At 41.1% G+C, this 14194-nt stretch overlaps 1 protein-coding gene across 3 annotated transcripts in view; it reads right to left on the reverse strand.

Annotated features, from left to right (window-relative positions):
* Positions 1 to 3088: 3088 nt before the first annotated feature.
* The window catches only part of ZFYVE28 (zinc finger, FYVE domain containing 28), an 83419-nt gene continuing 72313 nt past the window's right edge, over positions 3089 to 14194 (reverse strand). For 2 of the 3 annotated variants that reach the window (XM_009328798.1, XM_009328796.1), the window contains 2 exons: positions 4653 to 4756; positions 3584 to 3715 (listed from right to left, as the gene is read on the reverse strand). In XM_009328798.1, the coding sequence (XP_009327073.1) occupies positions 3584 to 3715; positions 4653 to 4756 (236 nt within the window). Of the gene's footprint in view, positions 3716 to 4652; positions 4757 to 14194 lie in introns of all 3 variants that reach the window. The other variant, XM_009328797.1, reaches the window with a different exon arrangement.

A 14194-nucleotide genomic window follows, 5' to 3' on the forward strand; every position in this document is an offset into this window, starting at 1 on the left:
GACACCGAGAATGCAGGTGGTTTCCTCCAGCTCCCAGGCAGGATTGCAATGGGCTTGTATTTGAAGCTTTCCTACAGTCAAGTCTCCCCCTTCCACCACTTCCACAGCCCATCCTTCATATCCCCCCACCGTGTACAGGCACAACCACACATGCACGCACCCCGTTTTCCTCCTCCTTCCTCCCAGGTTAGACAACACATACAAAGGTCATTTTCCTCGCCATCGCTTCCATCCAGCTTCCTCCTCACTGAGCTGCTGTGTGACAGCTTTTAAATATTTTTGAACTTTCTGGACAGGAGTATTCTCTAGAAGCAGAGTGTGGTGGTTTTTTTTTTTTTTAATTAAGTTCCTGTCATTGCAGAGGGAGCCCTGATATCCCACCTCCCTCTACAAACCTGGAGAGAGCAGGAAACGCTGTATGATTTGTACAGATCTAGAAAGGATCACTTCAGAGTTTACTGTAAATTTTTTTTTCCTGAAAACAGCTAAAAATAAGAGGGAACCTGTCATACAGGAGAGTCCAACACCAGGTGATTTACTGCCACCTTTGGCAATGTTGCTTTTATAACAGGAGCGATACGGGATAATAAGGTGATAACCCCCAACAGGAAAACTGCTGTGGAACACATTGTTGTAGTTTGGAGAAAAGAGATCCCCTTTTGCCCTCAGAACCCTGAAGTGATGTAAATTTCATTTAAAAAGTCCCTTTAGGATAAATTTCTACTGTTCATTTATTTATATGCACCTTAAGGCAGCATTATTTGCCCATAAATATTATGCATGTAAATTCAAATGCAATTTTAAACTCATGTGCAGACTTTCCATAAATTTTTCCCGTTGTTGCACCTCTGAAGCTGAGACCCTAATGTCACAGAGCTGTAACATGGTTTTTCTTCAGTGAAACGGCATCCCAAAACCATGCATTAAGTCCTCTTGAAAATAAAATTAATTCTCGTAAAACCTACAGCAGTTATATCCCATGCAAGGAGCAGAACAAATCAGCACTGAGCATTCATGCTTCATAAGAATAAGTGTGCAGGTAGATCCAAGGAGCACTGCTTTCATTGCAGATTTGTATCACCCACAGAAAAAATTATTCAGATGTGACACAGGCAGATAAGATATGCCTGATGTGCGAAGTGGCCAGTGACACAAGATACTTCGGGAAGGGAGATTTTCAGCCGGTGGCAAGGGATAGCACAAGGCAACGTTAAGTGACAGGCTAGTACTCCAGCTTTGATCTACCCCCCCTTCTCCGTATGGGCAACTTCCATTTTCAAATTTAAACTCGTTTTCTTTCATGTTATTTGCAAAAGTAAGAAAGACCTAAGGCCAGTTTGTTCGACAGGATGGCAGCTGTCACTCCATGTAAACAGACCCCAAAATGAAAGAGCAATCCAGCACATGGAAGTAGAAAGTCCTGACACTTTAATTATCTGAAGAGATTACAAGATGAAAGTCTTCCTTGAGGCAAATGTATATTAGTATTGATATAGTCATTGTGCTTTTCAGTAAGAGAAATAGGAGTCTGTATTTACATAAGAAACTATAGTGTCTGAGATCTTTAAATATCATATTTATGGAAATGATTCTGAATTACAGCATTTACAAAATAAAAACAAGCTTGAATAAATATTCAGTCCATTAAATAAGATTTTTTTTCACAGAAGCAACTTTTTGTGCATATTTATTTCACAATTGAAGTTTGTTGTATTTTTTATCCTATAAAAGAAGCATTAAATTTGTTGGTTTTTTTTTCTAAAAATAAAACTGCAATAATCATTGCAATGTGAAGCCTGAGATTTAAGCCTGAATAAGTATCATTGCTTGCACCACATTACCCACCTCCCACCAATCACCCACACCCATGCCTTTCCAAACTCTGGTGAATGCCGACACTCCAATTCAAGGATTCCACGGGGAGGATTTCAGGGAAATAATAATAATAATAAAATATAAATAAGGTGAGGATAACACATCATAGCTGACATTGTCTACAAACAGCATCATAAGGCTTGTGCATTACACATAAACTAAGTAAAGCTGTTTCATCTGATTCAAAACGACAGTAGTGCCAAACTGTTGTACCCTTATATGGCTCATTAACACTGAATATTAAACCACTTGAAAAAGGGAATGTCCCCCAAAAATAAATTAAAAAAAAAATCAACACTGCCCAGTTTTGCTTTATCATTTTGAATGACGACCTTTCTTGAGCATGATATCGCAAACAACTTCCTCATCCTTTATTTGTATTTATCACTTTGAAACACAGTGCGTAACACTGCGAGTCAGGAAAGGGGATACAGCAAAGAGCTCTTGATCTCGTTTCCTCTGTAACCACAGCACACACTTTCTTGCTTTTCATGTGGCTAACTCAAAGCATGTCCAAACGCCTTTGAAACCTCAGTGCTCAGGGAGCTCTTACTGCAGATAGTTTGTGCACGATCATAGCATGAATCCAGGAGAGTCTTACTTCTTTCCTCTCTAACTGGAGATAAAAATTGATCCCTGGTGTTTCAAATAAATACAAACATCTTCTGAGTTGTTAGCATGAGTGAAGTAACAGTATGCAATATTTTACACAGTTACTCTGCCAAATGTGGACAACAAGTACCCTTCTCTGGTTGACCATTCTGTAGGACCTTTGGAATATATCGTTATGTATTTGCCTTTTAAAAACCATTTAAAAAACTCAGTATGGGAGAAATAATTCATCACATCTACTGAATTTTGCTGCTAAACTTTCAAAAATATGTATTTTAATATTAATTCATCCATTTGGTAACCATTTCCTCTGAAGTTTGTTCAGTTCTAAATGCTGATATAGAAACCAAAGCTCTGTGTTATAATTTTATTAACAGGATTTAGCATAAATGATGCAGATTATAAATACTTCCAAAACTCCAAAATATGGAACTGGAAGTTGTAAAATTTCATTTTTAGAAGACAACTTGGAGTTATTGCTCTGCTCAGTAAATGAAAGGCAACGGAAATATACTGCTTTGGGATCCTCAGTGCTTCCTATGTGATTCACAGAAAATGTTGCCTTTGTAAATATCGAATGTGGATTTGAAATAGTTTTATTTTAATTAATCCTAGCATAGGTAGCGCAAATCTAGTAATGGGAAAGTTAAACCGCAGCAGGAGGGAGAGCACTGACATCCACAGCCATGCTGGTATTCTAGTGAGCACAGAAGCGTCCGAGCTTTGGGATTGATTTGCTGGGATGGACTAGTTAACCGGCTACTCTGTTCCTAGCATGTAAGATAAGCAGCAATGCTCGTTCAATTCTCTGAGCCCTATTTCCTTCCACACAGTGCATTTGTTCTGCATATGGCATCGTAACATTAATGTTATAAATTTATGGAAGACTGTACTGTAGCCTTAGAGCTACAGACACTTCACACTTCCCTTTAGCAGCTTAGTAAAATGCAATAAAAACTGTCTGTACAAAATTTATAATAATGGATGTCAAAGCCTACATGCCCTCACGGGGTCCCTCTTTCAAGTTAGTTCTTGGCTTAGGTCAAATATATCAGTCCGTGTAAGACTCCAGAAGACACACCAGTAGTTTAATATGTCAGATACCAGCTTTGTCACTATAGAAAGGAGTGACATGGAACATGTAACAGTGAGTGCAAACACGGACAGGCTTCATCTGACCATAACGAGGTAATGGAGCAGAGTGGGACGAACAGCGGGAACAGAAGATCTGAAAAACAAGAGGGAGATTTCACTTTAGTTCCTTTGAAGAACTGGATGGGACAAAATTAATTTCAAGAGGGGAGAGAAGGCTGTACACGCTGGGCTCTTGTGAATCGACAGCACCAACCTCCCTCAGCACAGCAAGTGAAAGGCCTCTGCAGGCAATTCATAACCCGATGACCAATTGACCTGACTGTGCTTAACCTCTCTGATGCAGGTGCCCAAGCACTGACATTGGCCAAGGCAGGCCTGTCTGTGTCTGCAGGTCACAGGGGAAGGCAGCTCCACCAGAGATGAAAAGAAACCTCTTTCTCCACTGGCTTTAAAGAAAGACTAGGGGAATATTTGTGACTATCTCCAAAGTTCCTACTCCTGCAAGTCCACTATAAAGATAACAAAACCAGCTTCTCTACCCTCTTCCTTTTTAACTTGTACAGCAGCAAGCAAGTAAAATGGGATTGCAGAAGATTTCTGGCTTCCGGAGGCACACGACTGCTTTATTCTCCCTCGCTCCCTTTTCCTCCCCCACAAACTTGCAAAGCAGCAGCCCTACACACCACAGTTCTCCTGCAAAGAAAGAAAGCAAAGGGACACGCCGTCCCTGCAGCTGAGCTGTGCATCCCCCCTCGCAGTGCAGGCTGCTGTGGCTCGTTAAAGCTCAGAGCAGTAGCCAAGAGCAACTCTCGATTCAGGGTGTTTGTTCCAGGATCTCAACAGGGGGTTCTGCTTTTTAGAAGACAAATGCTTATCGATGTATAAGAGTCACCCCCCCACTTTCTAAACATAAGCTGAGCAGTTGACAGCCAAGACATACAAAAACACTTGTGACTTGAAAACCCTGGCCAAGCACACACATTTTGCTGTGCAGCTGAGTTTCTGTGCTATGCATAAATTTGCTGTTCTCTTTGGCAGATAGTTTCTCACATGTTCAACTGAGTCATTACCTTGCCACAGCTCCGACAGTGGTGTTTCCTGCGAATGACTGTGAAAGGAGCCTTGCACGCAGTGCAGTAGCTGCAGACTTCATCTGGAACCCAGTCAGGAGGATCTGTCAGAAACACAGCAACAAAAGGGAACATAAATCAAAAGGGAAGAAAAACAAACATGCAATTACCAGATCCTCAAGGGAGTAGGGAGAATAAAATATAACAGCACCTGCTTTCATCTGAGTTTCTCAAGGTGCTTTGCAAACAGGCAGCTAGGTGAGTTCAGGATGCCTGAGAGGGCTCAACTCCCCCCTTCTCTGCCAGGTGGCCCACCTTTGGGCAGAGCACAGCAGGCACTGAAACAGCACACGGCAGCTCTGGACTCAAAATGAAATATATCCTATTCAAGTGAAAGTGGCAGGGAAAGGAGATAAGCAAAATAAAGTATGAAGACAAGAGACTATTAAAGCAGAGCTGGAACACAGGTGTTTTTGTCAATGCAACCAGCCATCAAAACAGCCTTAGAGCTGAGATCATTCCCAGCCTCTTCAGCCCTCCCTACAGAAAGGCTGACTGCTTTTCTGCAATGAGGCAAGCAGCTCTACAAATAAACTCGGAGCCTGATTACTGTCTGCTAAGCTATTAGGACTCTTACTGGAAGTCACCAGTAACTACAACAAAACCACAAAATCAAGTGTAGGAGACTTAGCAGAGAAAGAATTTGACCATTATCCCAACAGCATGTTTCAGTTGTTTATTTCTCCTGTGAGCTCTCTAACTTCTCATAAAAGCCAAGCAGGGAAATGATTTGGTTTTGGCAAAGCAGAAGGTATTGGGTTCACTTCTGTTGAGCTACTTCTGCTAGTGACAGACTGACATGACCCTCAGAGAGTCTAAAATTACGAGCGTAGAAATGATGTAGCTGATGGCTTAATTAAGTTATTAATCTAATGAAGGGCAAAGCAAGTTCTATCCAGAAGGAATCCATGGACACAGTGAACATGATCTGCTGAATGTATTTACTCAAGTTCCCTATATGCAGCTTCTTCTATATTATTTACAGTACGCAACCCATGTAATTGCTGATTTATAAATCTGACAAGCAAGATCCCTGCCTCAAGGAGCATATTATCAAACAACAAAATATATGGTGCAGTTAACGCAGAGGTCAAGAGGGCTACAGCTACAGGCGGAAAGAAGATAATTAAATGAAAAATCCACTGTATTTTTCAAACATTCCTGTGACCAGTGTTCATGTGTTTGTCACATTGCAACATTTGTCAAATTAAAAGTAAAAAGGATATAGCATTCAATGCAGAAAATGTTCAAAAAGCAGATTAATAAAAACAGAGAGAACTTAAAATCTTGACTCAGCTTTTATGGGCTCCTTTAAACTATTTTGGAAGTTAAACTAGTTTAAGGAAACAATCGTTCATTTAATGAACAAACTGGTCTGATAAAGGTCACAACTATAGGGACAGCAACCAAAACCAAAGTCCGTGTGCAGAGAAATGACTGATGTGGTGAAAAAGAGGAGATTGCACATAGCAGCCTTCACCTCATCCCTGGGAACACTCTGCCAGAAAATGTTTTGTGTGGACACAAGGCTACAAAATCCCACTTCAAAAGCAGGCTTTCCTATGGCAGCAGGGAGATGCAGGACTGCCAGCTTAAGTCAAAGCATTAATAGCAATGAAACCAAGGGATTTTTCCTTTCCAATTCTTTTCCTTCTCTGCAACCTCCCTAGCTACTACATGTAACTTACCCAGTGAAACTTACTCCTAGCGTGATGTCAATTTTGAAGACTTCGTATCATTTTCACAGGAATCTCTGATCTGAAACCACGGCAAGCCTGCTGAGCTTGGAGCATCTCCATGTTCTCCATCCAGGAGGTCCCTTGGCTTATCACACATATTCCAAACAAAGTAACTGACCCAATAACGATATTCCTGTTTAAAACTTGCCATCAGACTACATAGCCTTGATTATGTTTTCAGGGATTTAACCATCCTGTTGATTCTCACTAATTTTAAAGACAGCAAAATTTAGGAAGTTGTTCAACTCTGTGCCACCAGGTCTCCCTCCCAAACGAACACAGAGCTGGTAGAAGCAGGTTTGGCAAGATGCCTGCTTTGGCACCGATGCTTTATCAACTGCATTATAATGTGGGCTACCATGTTCAGCTAGTTACTAATTTCAATATTCACAGAAAAGCCACAAAACACAGGCCCTTTTTGTACAAACTGCAGCATGCCAACATGAACTACAACTTCCACAGCAGCTAGTACCATAATTACTCCTTCCCTTAGATCATGATTAGTCCAGACACATTATAAGCTAACACAACCCCACCACAAAGACTCTGGAGCTCATCAGTAGAAAGCAGCTTTCTTATCAGGTGTGTACCATGTGGGTTTTGTTTTGTTTTTTTCTGTTGATGCCCCTGAAGTCCAATGTTGAAAAAGTTCTTTTTTAATTGACCTTGTATGGATTTGTCTCCAGTGCCAAATAAAAAAGAAAAATTGCAAAAACCCCCATGAGAAACAGCAAATTTATTTTGATAAATAAAGACCTTATAAACTCTTAATAGTCATATAATATATAATCCATAGTTCATGGTTACAGAATTACTTGACTGCCAGATGAATTCATCTCCAAACTTTGTTTTCATAATTGCATAAAAAAAAAATTGCATCTTAGTGGTACTCAATGTATAGAAACAGTATAACCCTCTCTACAGAATGTTCTCCCACATTAGAGGAACTCTCTTTACCTCCATGTTGGTGTCACGTCAGCTGATTCATTAAATTAATGCATCAGTAGAGTGAGCTAAAGGGCACATTTTCCCCCAGACTGTGACTCAACAACAGTAAGGCCCTTCAGGAGGGCTGTGCGGCCAGCCCCGTGCCCCGTTGCTTCTGGGTTGTAGTGCCCTCCCCTAACATCCCAATTGCTCGCACCGAGCTCAGCTGCGCTGCAGCACATCCCCAAATAGTAACACTTAGTTATATAACGGCTTTTAACATTCAAAATGCTGTACAAACATTAATTGCTTTAATCGTCATCACCCAGCTACAGTCAGTAAGTCTGTGTGGGGAGAAATCAGGAGAGAAATGTCTTGCCCGAAATCATACAATGGTGCACAGTCCTGGAACAGCACTCGAAATAAGAAACCTTGGGCCATTAGCCCTATGCCTTTGCTTCCAGTTGTGACTGAAAAAGTCCTTACACTGAGTACAAACACAGGGGCTTCATTTTGAGAGTATGCACTTGCTGAGAAATTAAACGCAATCCTGGATCGGAGCCGAAGTGCTCACACTGTCAGGAAGGATGAAGCCCTGAACGACTCGGTCTCTCTGAGCCCACGCAAGCCCCAGTGGCAATGGGACCAACGCCCCTAGGTCCCCTTCACATGCCTCATCTCGCTCAACCTTGGGAGCCGCCTTTCTGACTTACATATATTACCGATTGAGTCACCAGGCTTTTTATAGAACAGGTTTTTGAAATATTCTCTGAAGAGCAGTTTCATGAGGGGATAAAGCTTCGATATGAGGAGCAGAGTGAGTTATACAAATTAAACCCCTAGCATTAGCCTGAAGACGTGCTGGAAGCAGGGCAGCAGCACCGCACCCGTAGGCTTCTTATGTTATAGTCCTTCTCCGGGCTGCACTGCTCCATTAGCTCTGCATGCAGCAGCAAAGGGAAACATCCAGTCTCTGAAGCACTATCTGCCTGTGCTTCGGGGATTTATACAAGGAATAGAGGGAAAACCTCATTTGTGGGCTAACTAGCCCACTGCTTTATCGTGCAATGAGAGTTAAGGGAAGTCTGTTGGGAAACAGATGAAGACCACAGCACAAACATCAAAGAGGAGGAAGAAGGGAGGGAAGGGATTAACGAGACAGAAAGACTACAGAAATAACTTCTAGAAGAAAACATTAAAAGCATGTACAGAAAAAAAGGCAGAGAAAGGAAGAGAAACAAGTATTTAAATAAGAAACAAATTTAGAGAAAGGAAAAGGCACAAGATAAAATTAAATAGCAGACTGAAAGACATTTAAAAAGGAGAAGAAGTATTCCCAATTCTTAACTATTCAAAAATCTTGCATTACAATCTCCCATAAATCATGAAATTGTAGTCTTTTTATTCCTTCTATGCTGTAGCTTTTAGAATTCACCTTTGCATGTCTCTGCAGCTTTGTTAGCCAAAACGGTTTTCTGTTCTATGAAAGTTAAAAATCTTACATAAATCCGAGATGCTGGAGCTTTAAGAAAACCACAGCCATGATAAAAATCATAGGCGTTGTAAACACTGTCAAAAAGCACATGAAATTCATTTTGCTTAAGTATGTGCAATAGATCTACTGCAGTCTGATCTAATCTTACAAAACCAAGGAGAACATCTCTGTGTCCCAGAACACAAGGAGAAGAGAGCCTGGACCCGGATCCATCAACAGTGTTGATTCAAACAAGATTAGACCAGAAAGTTCATTCAGTGGTGCTGAGACACAAGAGACTGGGTCGGGGGGTGGGGGAGGGAAATAATCCCAAAAGTTGTAGGAGCTTACAGAAGGCCTAATTTAGCAAATCTATACTCTGGCAGAAAACAAATCAGAAAACGTGCACATCACGACTCCCTGTTGAACAGCAGCTACTAAACCCTAAGCTTGTGGTGGTGGTTGCATTATGGCCAGACAATTCAGAGCAAGGACCCTTTCTGCGTCTTTTGTTTTTCTCAAATATTCCTAATGCAGAACTCAAACTGGAAGTTCCTCCTGCATCGATGTGTATTAGATTTTAGAGCACATCATGCATAACCCTGACTATACTTTTACCAAACTAACCTTAAGAGGGCTGTTCCTACAGCAGCCTGTGGAACTTACACCACTGCAGCCGTCAAAGCGCATTACCCTCACAGCTGAAAAAAAGGTCAGATGGGCTTGCTGTAGCTCTTCTGATGAAAGTAAGAATTGTAAATTCTCACAGTTTTAAGTACGGAAAGTAGAGAACTAAGGTGACATGAGTTCACCCCTCACTTCAACTGCCACAGTAAGATAAACTTTTTTGTCCCTTATCACACATAATTTTCCACATCATTCTGGGCCATCTCTGACTTTTATCTAAGATTCCTAGGAGGCAGTTGTACTAAAGTAACCTTTACCCTTGCTCAGTAGATGCAGTGTTGATTACAGTTGGCTTGAAATTTTTCAATAAAAATAAATTTTCTGCTTCAACAATATTATTTGATGAAAATTCCAGGGGTGAGGGAGAAAACAGAGGTACAGACTTGCTAGCTTCAAGGACAGCTCTTGTCAAACAACTTTCTTAGGATGGAGTTTCTGTGCAAATCTGGAAAGCTTACACCAAAGCATGGAGCTTTGCAGGCTTGGGCTCAAGCCTCTGCTCTGCCTGATTCCACACAACTTTGAAAGATGACATCCTGTGTCCATTCTGTACAGGTGCATGATCAGCAACTCTCTTTGGGCAAAATAATTATTTACGTAAAATGGAACAACTCTGATAGAAAACACTGACTTCCACTGGGATATGGTTCAAATCTTCACTTTAAATCAGACTGACCAAAGACTTGGATCTTCCATGTTACTAGGAGTCTTTCTCTGTAAGACCTACCAACAATTATAAACTAGAAGTAAGCTGATAATGTAGATCTACATACTACATGCCAGAAGAACACTCTGTATTTTTAGGACAAAAAATTTCAAACCTAATCAAAATGTCATTGTGGAGCTGAATAAGCCTGTGCTTTACAGTACTTCTGGGATGTTTTATCTTCCTGCAGTGAAGTCTCAGCAAGTTCCACACTGTGCTGACAGAGAGGGCTAGTCTTTGAAAAGGTAAAAGGCTCTGAGCAAGTTCTTAAAACGTAAATCAGATAATATTATTGCAATATAACCTAAAAACTGTACAAAATCCTGTAATTTTACATGCATGATTAAATCTGCTCAGTTGATTATAAAACATTGCCTCAATATGGAAAACTTGATGTTAGATTCTTCTCTCACACAGCGTAAGCAGAGCTGCTGAATAAGGAAAAAAAAAAGTTACATGGACAGAATATGTTTGGCCACTGAACTGTGCAACAATTTAACTTCTTTCATGTAGAAAGTGTTGCTGGTCATCATTATAAATAATAGAGTAGCCATAGGCGTGTAGAGGACAAAAGAAAAATTGAAGCATTCAGCTAGAGTTGACAGCTAATTCTAGACTCACGGTGATTAGATTCTGCACACACAGTAGCATGGGTGGGTTTTCTTGACCTTGTGACTTCTTACTGCAACAAGAACAAGAGCTCGAGCCTTGGGACCATAAATTACTGAATTGTGCTCGTGCTGCTGGTTGGAGAGCAGCGAGGACTTGTGACTAGACAGAAGTGGGTGGGCTGGAATATTACAAGATGGAAAGGGATCAAAGAGAAATAGCGTGCTGTTGTGCAGCAAACAGATGCTAACACTGTTTGGCACAAACAGTTATTTGTACTGGCAGCCACAGCAAATCCATTATGGCTGGAGTTATAACTAGGTGGCAGCAAGCAAGGCAGTTCTGTACGGATGCTAGAGTAATAAGGAGTGAAAATGAATGTATGGTTGCAGAGAGAGCCGAGATGCTACAGCACATATTTTCATGGAGCACCAACAGCTTCATAATACTTTCTGTTTTTCCTTGAGAAAAATCTTCTGATTTCTAGATGTCTCATGCTTATTCCTAGGCAAGAAGTGTAACTCACTTTCTTAGCCAGCCTGTAACTTCATGACATTGACAATTAAAAATATTCACCTTCCCTCAGTCGCAACAGATGGATTTTCCCGAGTAATAAAATACCCCAAAATACATGTATGGTCAAAACTCAAGATTTGCCAAAGTTCACTATTAAAATCATCAAGCTCACAACGATAAACATAATGCTCCCAAATACGGTGAGCAGGGACTTGATCATGTTTAGATTGATAAAGAAATGAATACATAAAAATCCTTATCAAGACAAAAAAAAGTTACACATACACACTCTGCATGTATGTGTATATATATATGGGAAACTTGGCTAATACAAAGCAAGTTTTGTGTTGGTGCTGGAAACAAGATCCCAGACACATAAATGGTAGAAAACCAAACTTCTACTTCCCTGATGTTTGTTTTTTTAAAGCTATAATGCATATTAAGAATGACACAGCTCTGTCCCAGCAGGGATACTCACTCTTAGTTAACCTAGCATAAATGTAATTTTCTTATGTTTTCAAATGTGGAGGTTTGCTTTAATTTGTGTGTGACCCATGCTGCCCGCTGTCAGTCCCATGCAAACTTCTTGGTCAGCTTATTATCTAGCAGTGGTTTGTCCCAAGCTGGAGCTCAGGAACTTCCCAACAACCTTCTCCTCGTGCTGGCTGGTAGCTCACCAGGACACAAAGAGAAAGGCAGTACTCACAAAAGGTCCCAGGACACAGGCCCCTTCTGCTATTACTGCAATTCAGAGCAAGCACCTCTGGTAGCAAAGAGCCCAACCTGCTTTTTTCTGAGCAGCTGCCACTACAGTTTGCTTTGAATTTATACACGGAACTTTATCCCCACTGGCCATCTTCTCCATCATACAACCAGGGCATGAAATTTTACTATATTTAAAACTTATTTATGGAATATTGTATAAATTCATCTTATATTCTAGGAAAATATAAATGTATTTGCTTTACATTCTCTGCCTATAAAAATATAGTGCTTTTTATACTCTACAAAGTATAAATACATACGCTTCCTCGAAAAAAAGTCCTAGAGCATTACAACAGCAAAGATGAACATAGGCACGATAGGGTCATCTGTACTTTTGAAAATGCTTTTGTTTTGGAATGCCAATTAATCTGTAGTTTATTGTATTTCAACCTTCAGAAGGTCACAGGATTTAACTCTCATACCCTTGCCAATGTCAGCTGGCTCATAACAAACATTCATATTTGTTTTATGACCCAGACCAGCTGGTGGGTTTTATATACAGTAAAAATGAGAAATCTGACAAAAACAAGTGATTCATCTTCATAATCTGAGTAGAGGCTGGAACCTTCAGTAGAATCTTAAAACTATTAATTTATTTGTTCAGGTTGCTGGGCTTGCTTTCCTTTTCTTATTACCATTGATTGGATGCAATCTTAAACATTCCGTACTTTCAGTAAGAGGGATTTATCTGATAATTGGAAAAAGCTTTCCTGGCAGGTAGCTTGCTGGACTTTCTCAATTTGATACATGCTCATGTTCTGCCACGATGACAGAAGGAGGAGCTACTGATGTGCTCATTTGCTTTAAATTGTTTTCACTTTCAGCTGAAATCATTAAGTGAGACCTGAAGTGTAGAAATGATGTACAAAAAAGGATCTAATTAATTTTGGTGCAATGCTGTCAGATTGGTGCAACGTTCTCAGTCTTCATGTTGAATCCATTTAGTGTTAACTGCAGTGTACTCCTGTTGGCCTGTGGCCCAGATTTGACCTGGAAGACAAACCCATCAGGCTTGCTGCAAGAAATAGGGCACAACATTCATGCAGCAAAGGTTGTCCTAACCACCAAACATCTATCTGCACTCAAACATCGCCCAAAGTCAGGGGCTGTTGCTTCCACAGTGGCCAGCAAAAGTGAGGTAGGTGGGGAGGTGTTATAAGGGGGAAAAGGCACATGGCTGCTGAGGTTAAAATACTGCTGTACGTTTATGCCTCATGCTGGATGCCTTAGGGATAGCAAAAACATGTATCCCATTAGCTATCACTGCACACCTCAGTAGAAAAATGCCTGTACAGCATTGCCAGCAGTGACAACTTGTGACCTGAAGGGACAGAGGCCTGCAATGTATTGGAGGAGATGGGACAGAATGGGTGTTTCTACAGTTCCCACAAATTCAACAAATTGATCCACTTCAGATGCCCCTTTCTGTAGACCTTGTGATTTGTTCTGGTTTGGAAGGTGGAGCTCATCTCCATGCTCCCCAGCACACTCTGTGACACAGAAAATTCCTGCCCATCAGCAAGTCTGAAAGCTAAATAACAGCAGGCTACACTAGTTAGTTTACCTAGTCAGAGGAGCTGTACTGATTTGTACAAGTAGGTATTTACAGCATAACCACTTACACACAAGCCAAGTAAGACTCCCAGAGAAAGTCTGCAAGGAGATTGATTCAGACATGCCCAAGCCTTGCCAGTGAGCAAGCATGGGTACCAAAAGCAGAGTACCTGCAGGAGCATTGGCTAACTGGCTCTGTTTAGAGGATGTGTTAGCATAGGAAAACACTGTGCCAAGGCAGCCAAGCTCATTCCGGCATCCAAGTCTACTTATTCAAAAGGGACTTGGTTATCCCACAAAGCTCTGCCACGCAGGCATACGTGACATGCCTGCTGTTTCAGAACAAAGGTGCAGGCAGGAAGCTGTTTTTGCTGTAGTGCTATTAATACTACAGGTTGAGTTTTACCATTCACTTAAAGGCAGGGTCGTAACTGATTCACACTGCCTGGGTGCTGCAGGGGCCCTTGAAACAGCAAAGATTCCGCCCCCCCCACCCCCCCCCCCT

Source organism: Pygoscelis adeliae, unplaced genomic scaffold, assembly GCF_000699105.1.
Source record: "Pygoscelis adeliae isolate BGI_AS28 unplaced genomic scaffold, ASM69910v1 Scaffold66, whole genome shotgun sequence".
In the NCBI taxonomy this organism is placed as follows: domain Eukaryota; kingdom Metazoa; phylum Chordata; class Aves; order Sphenisciformes; family Spheniscidae; genus Pygoscelis; species Pygoscelis adeliae.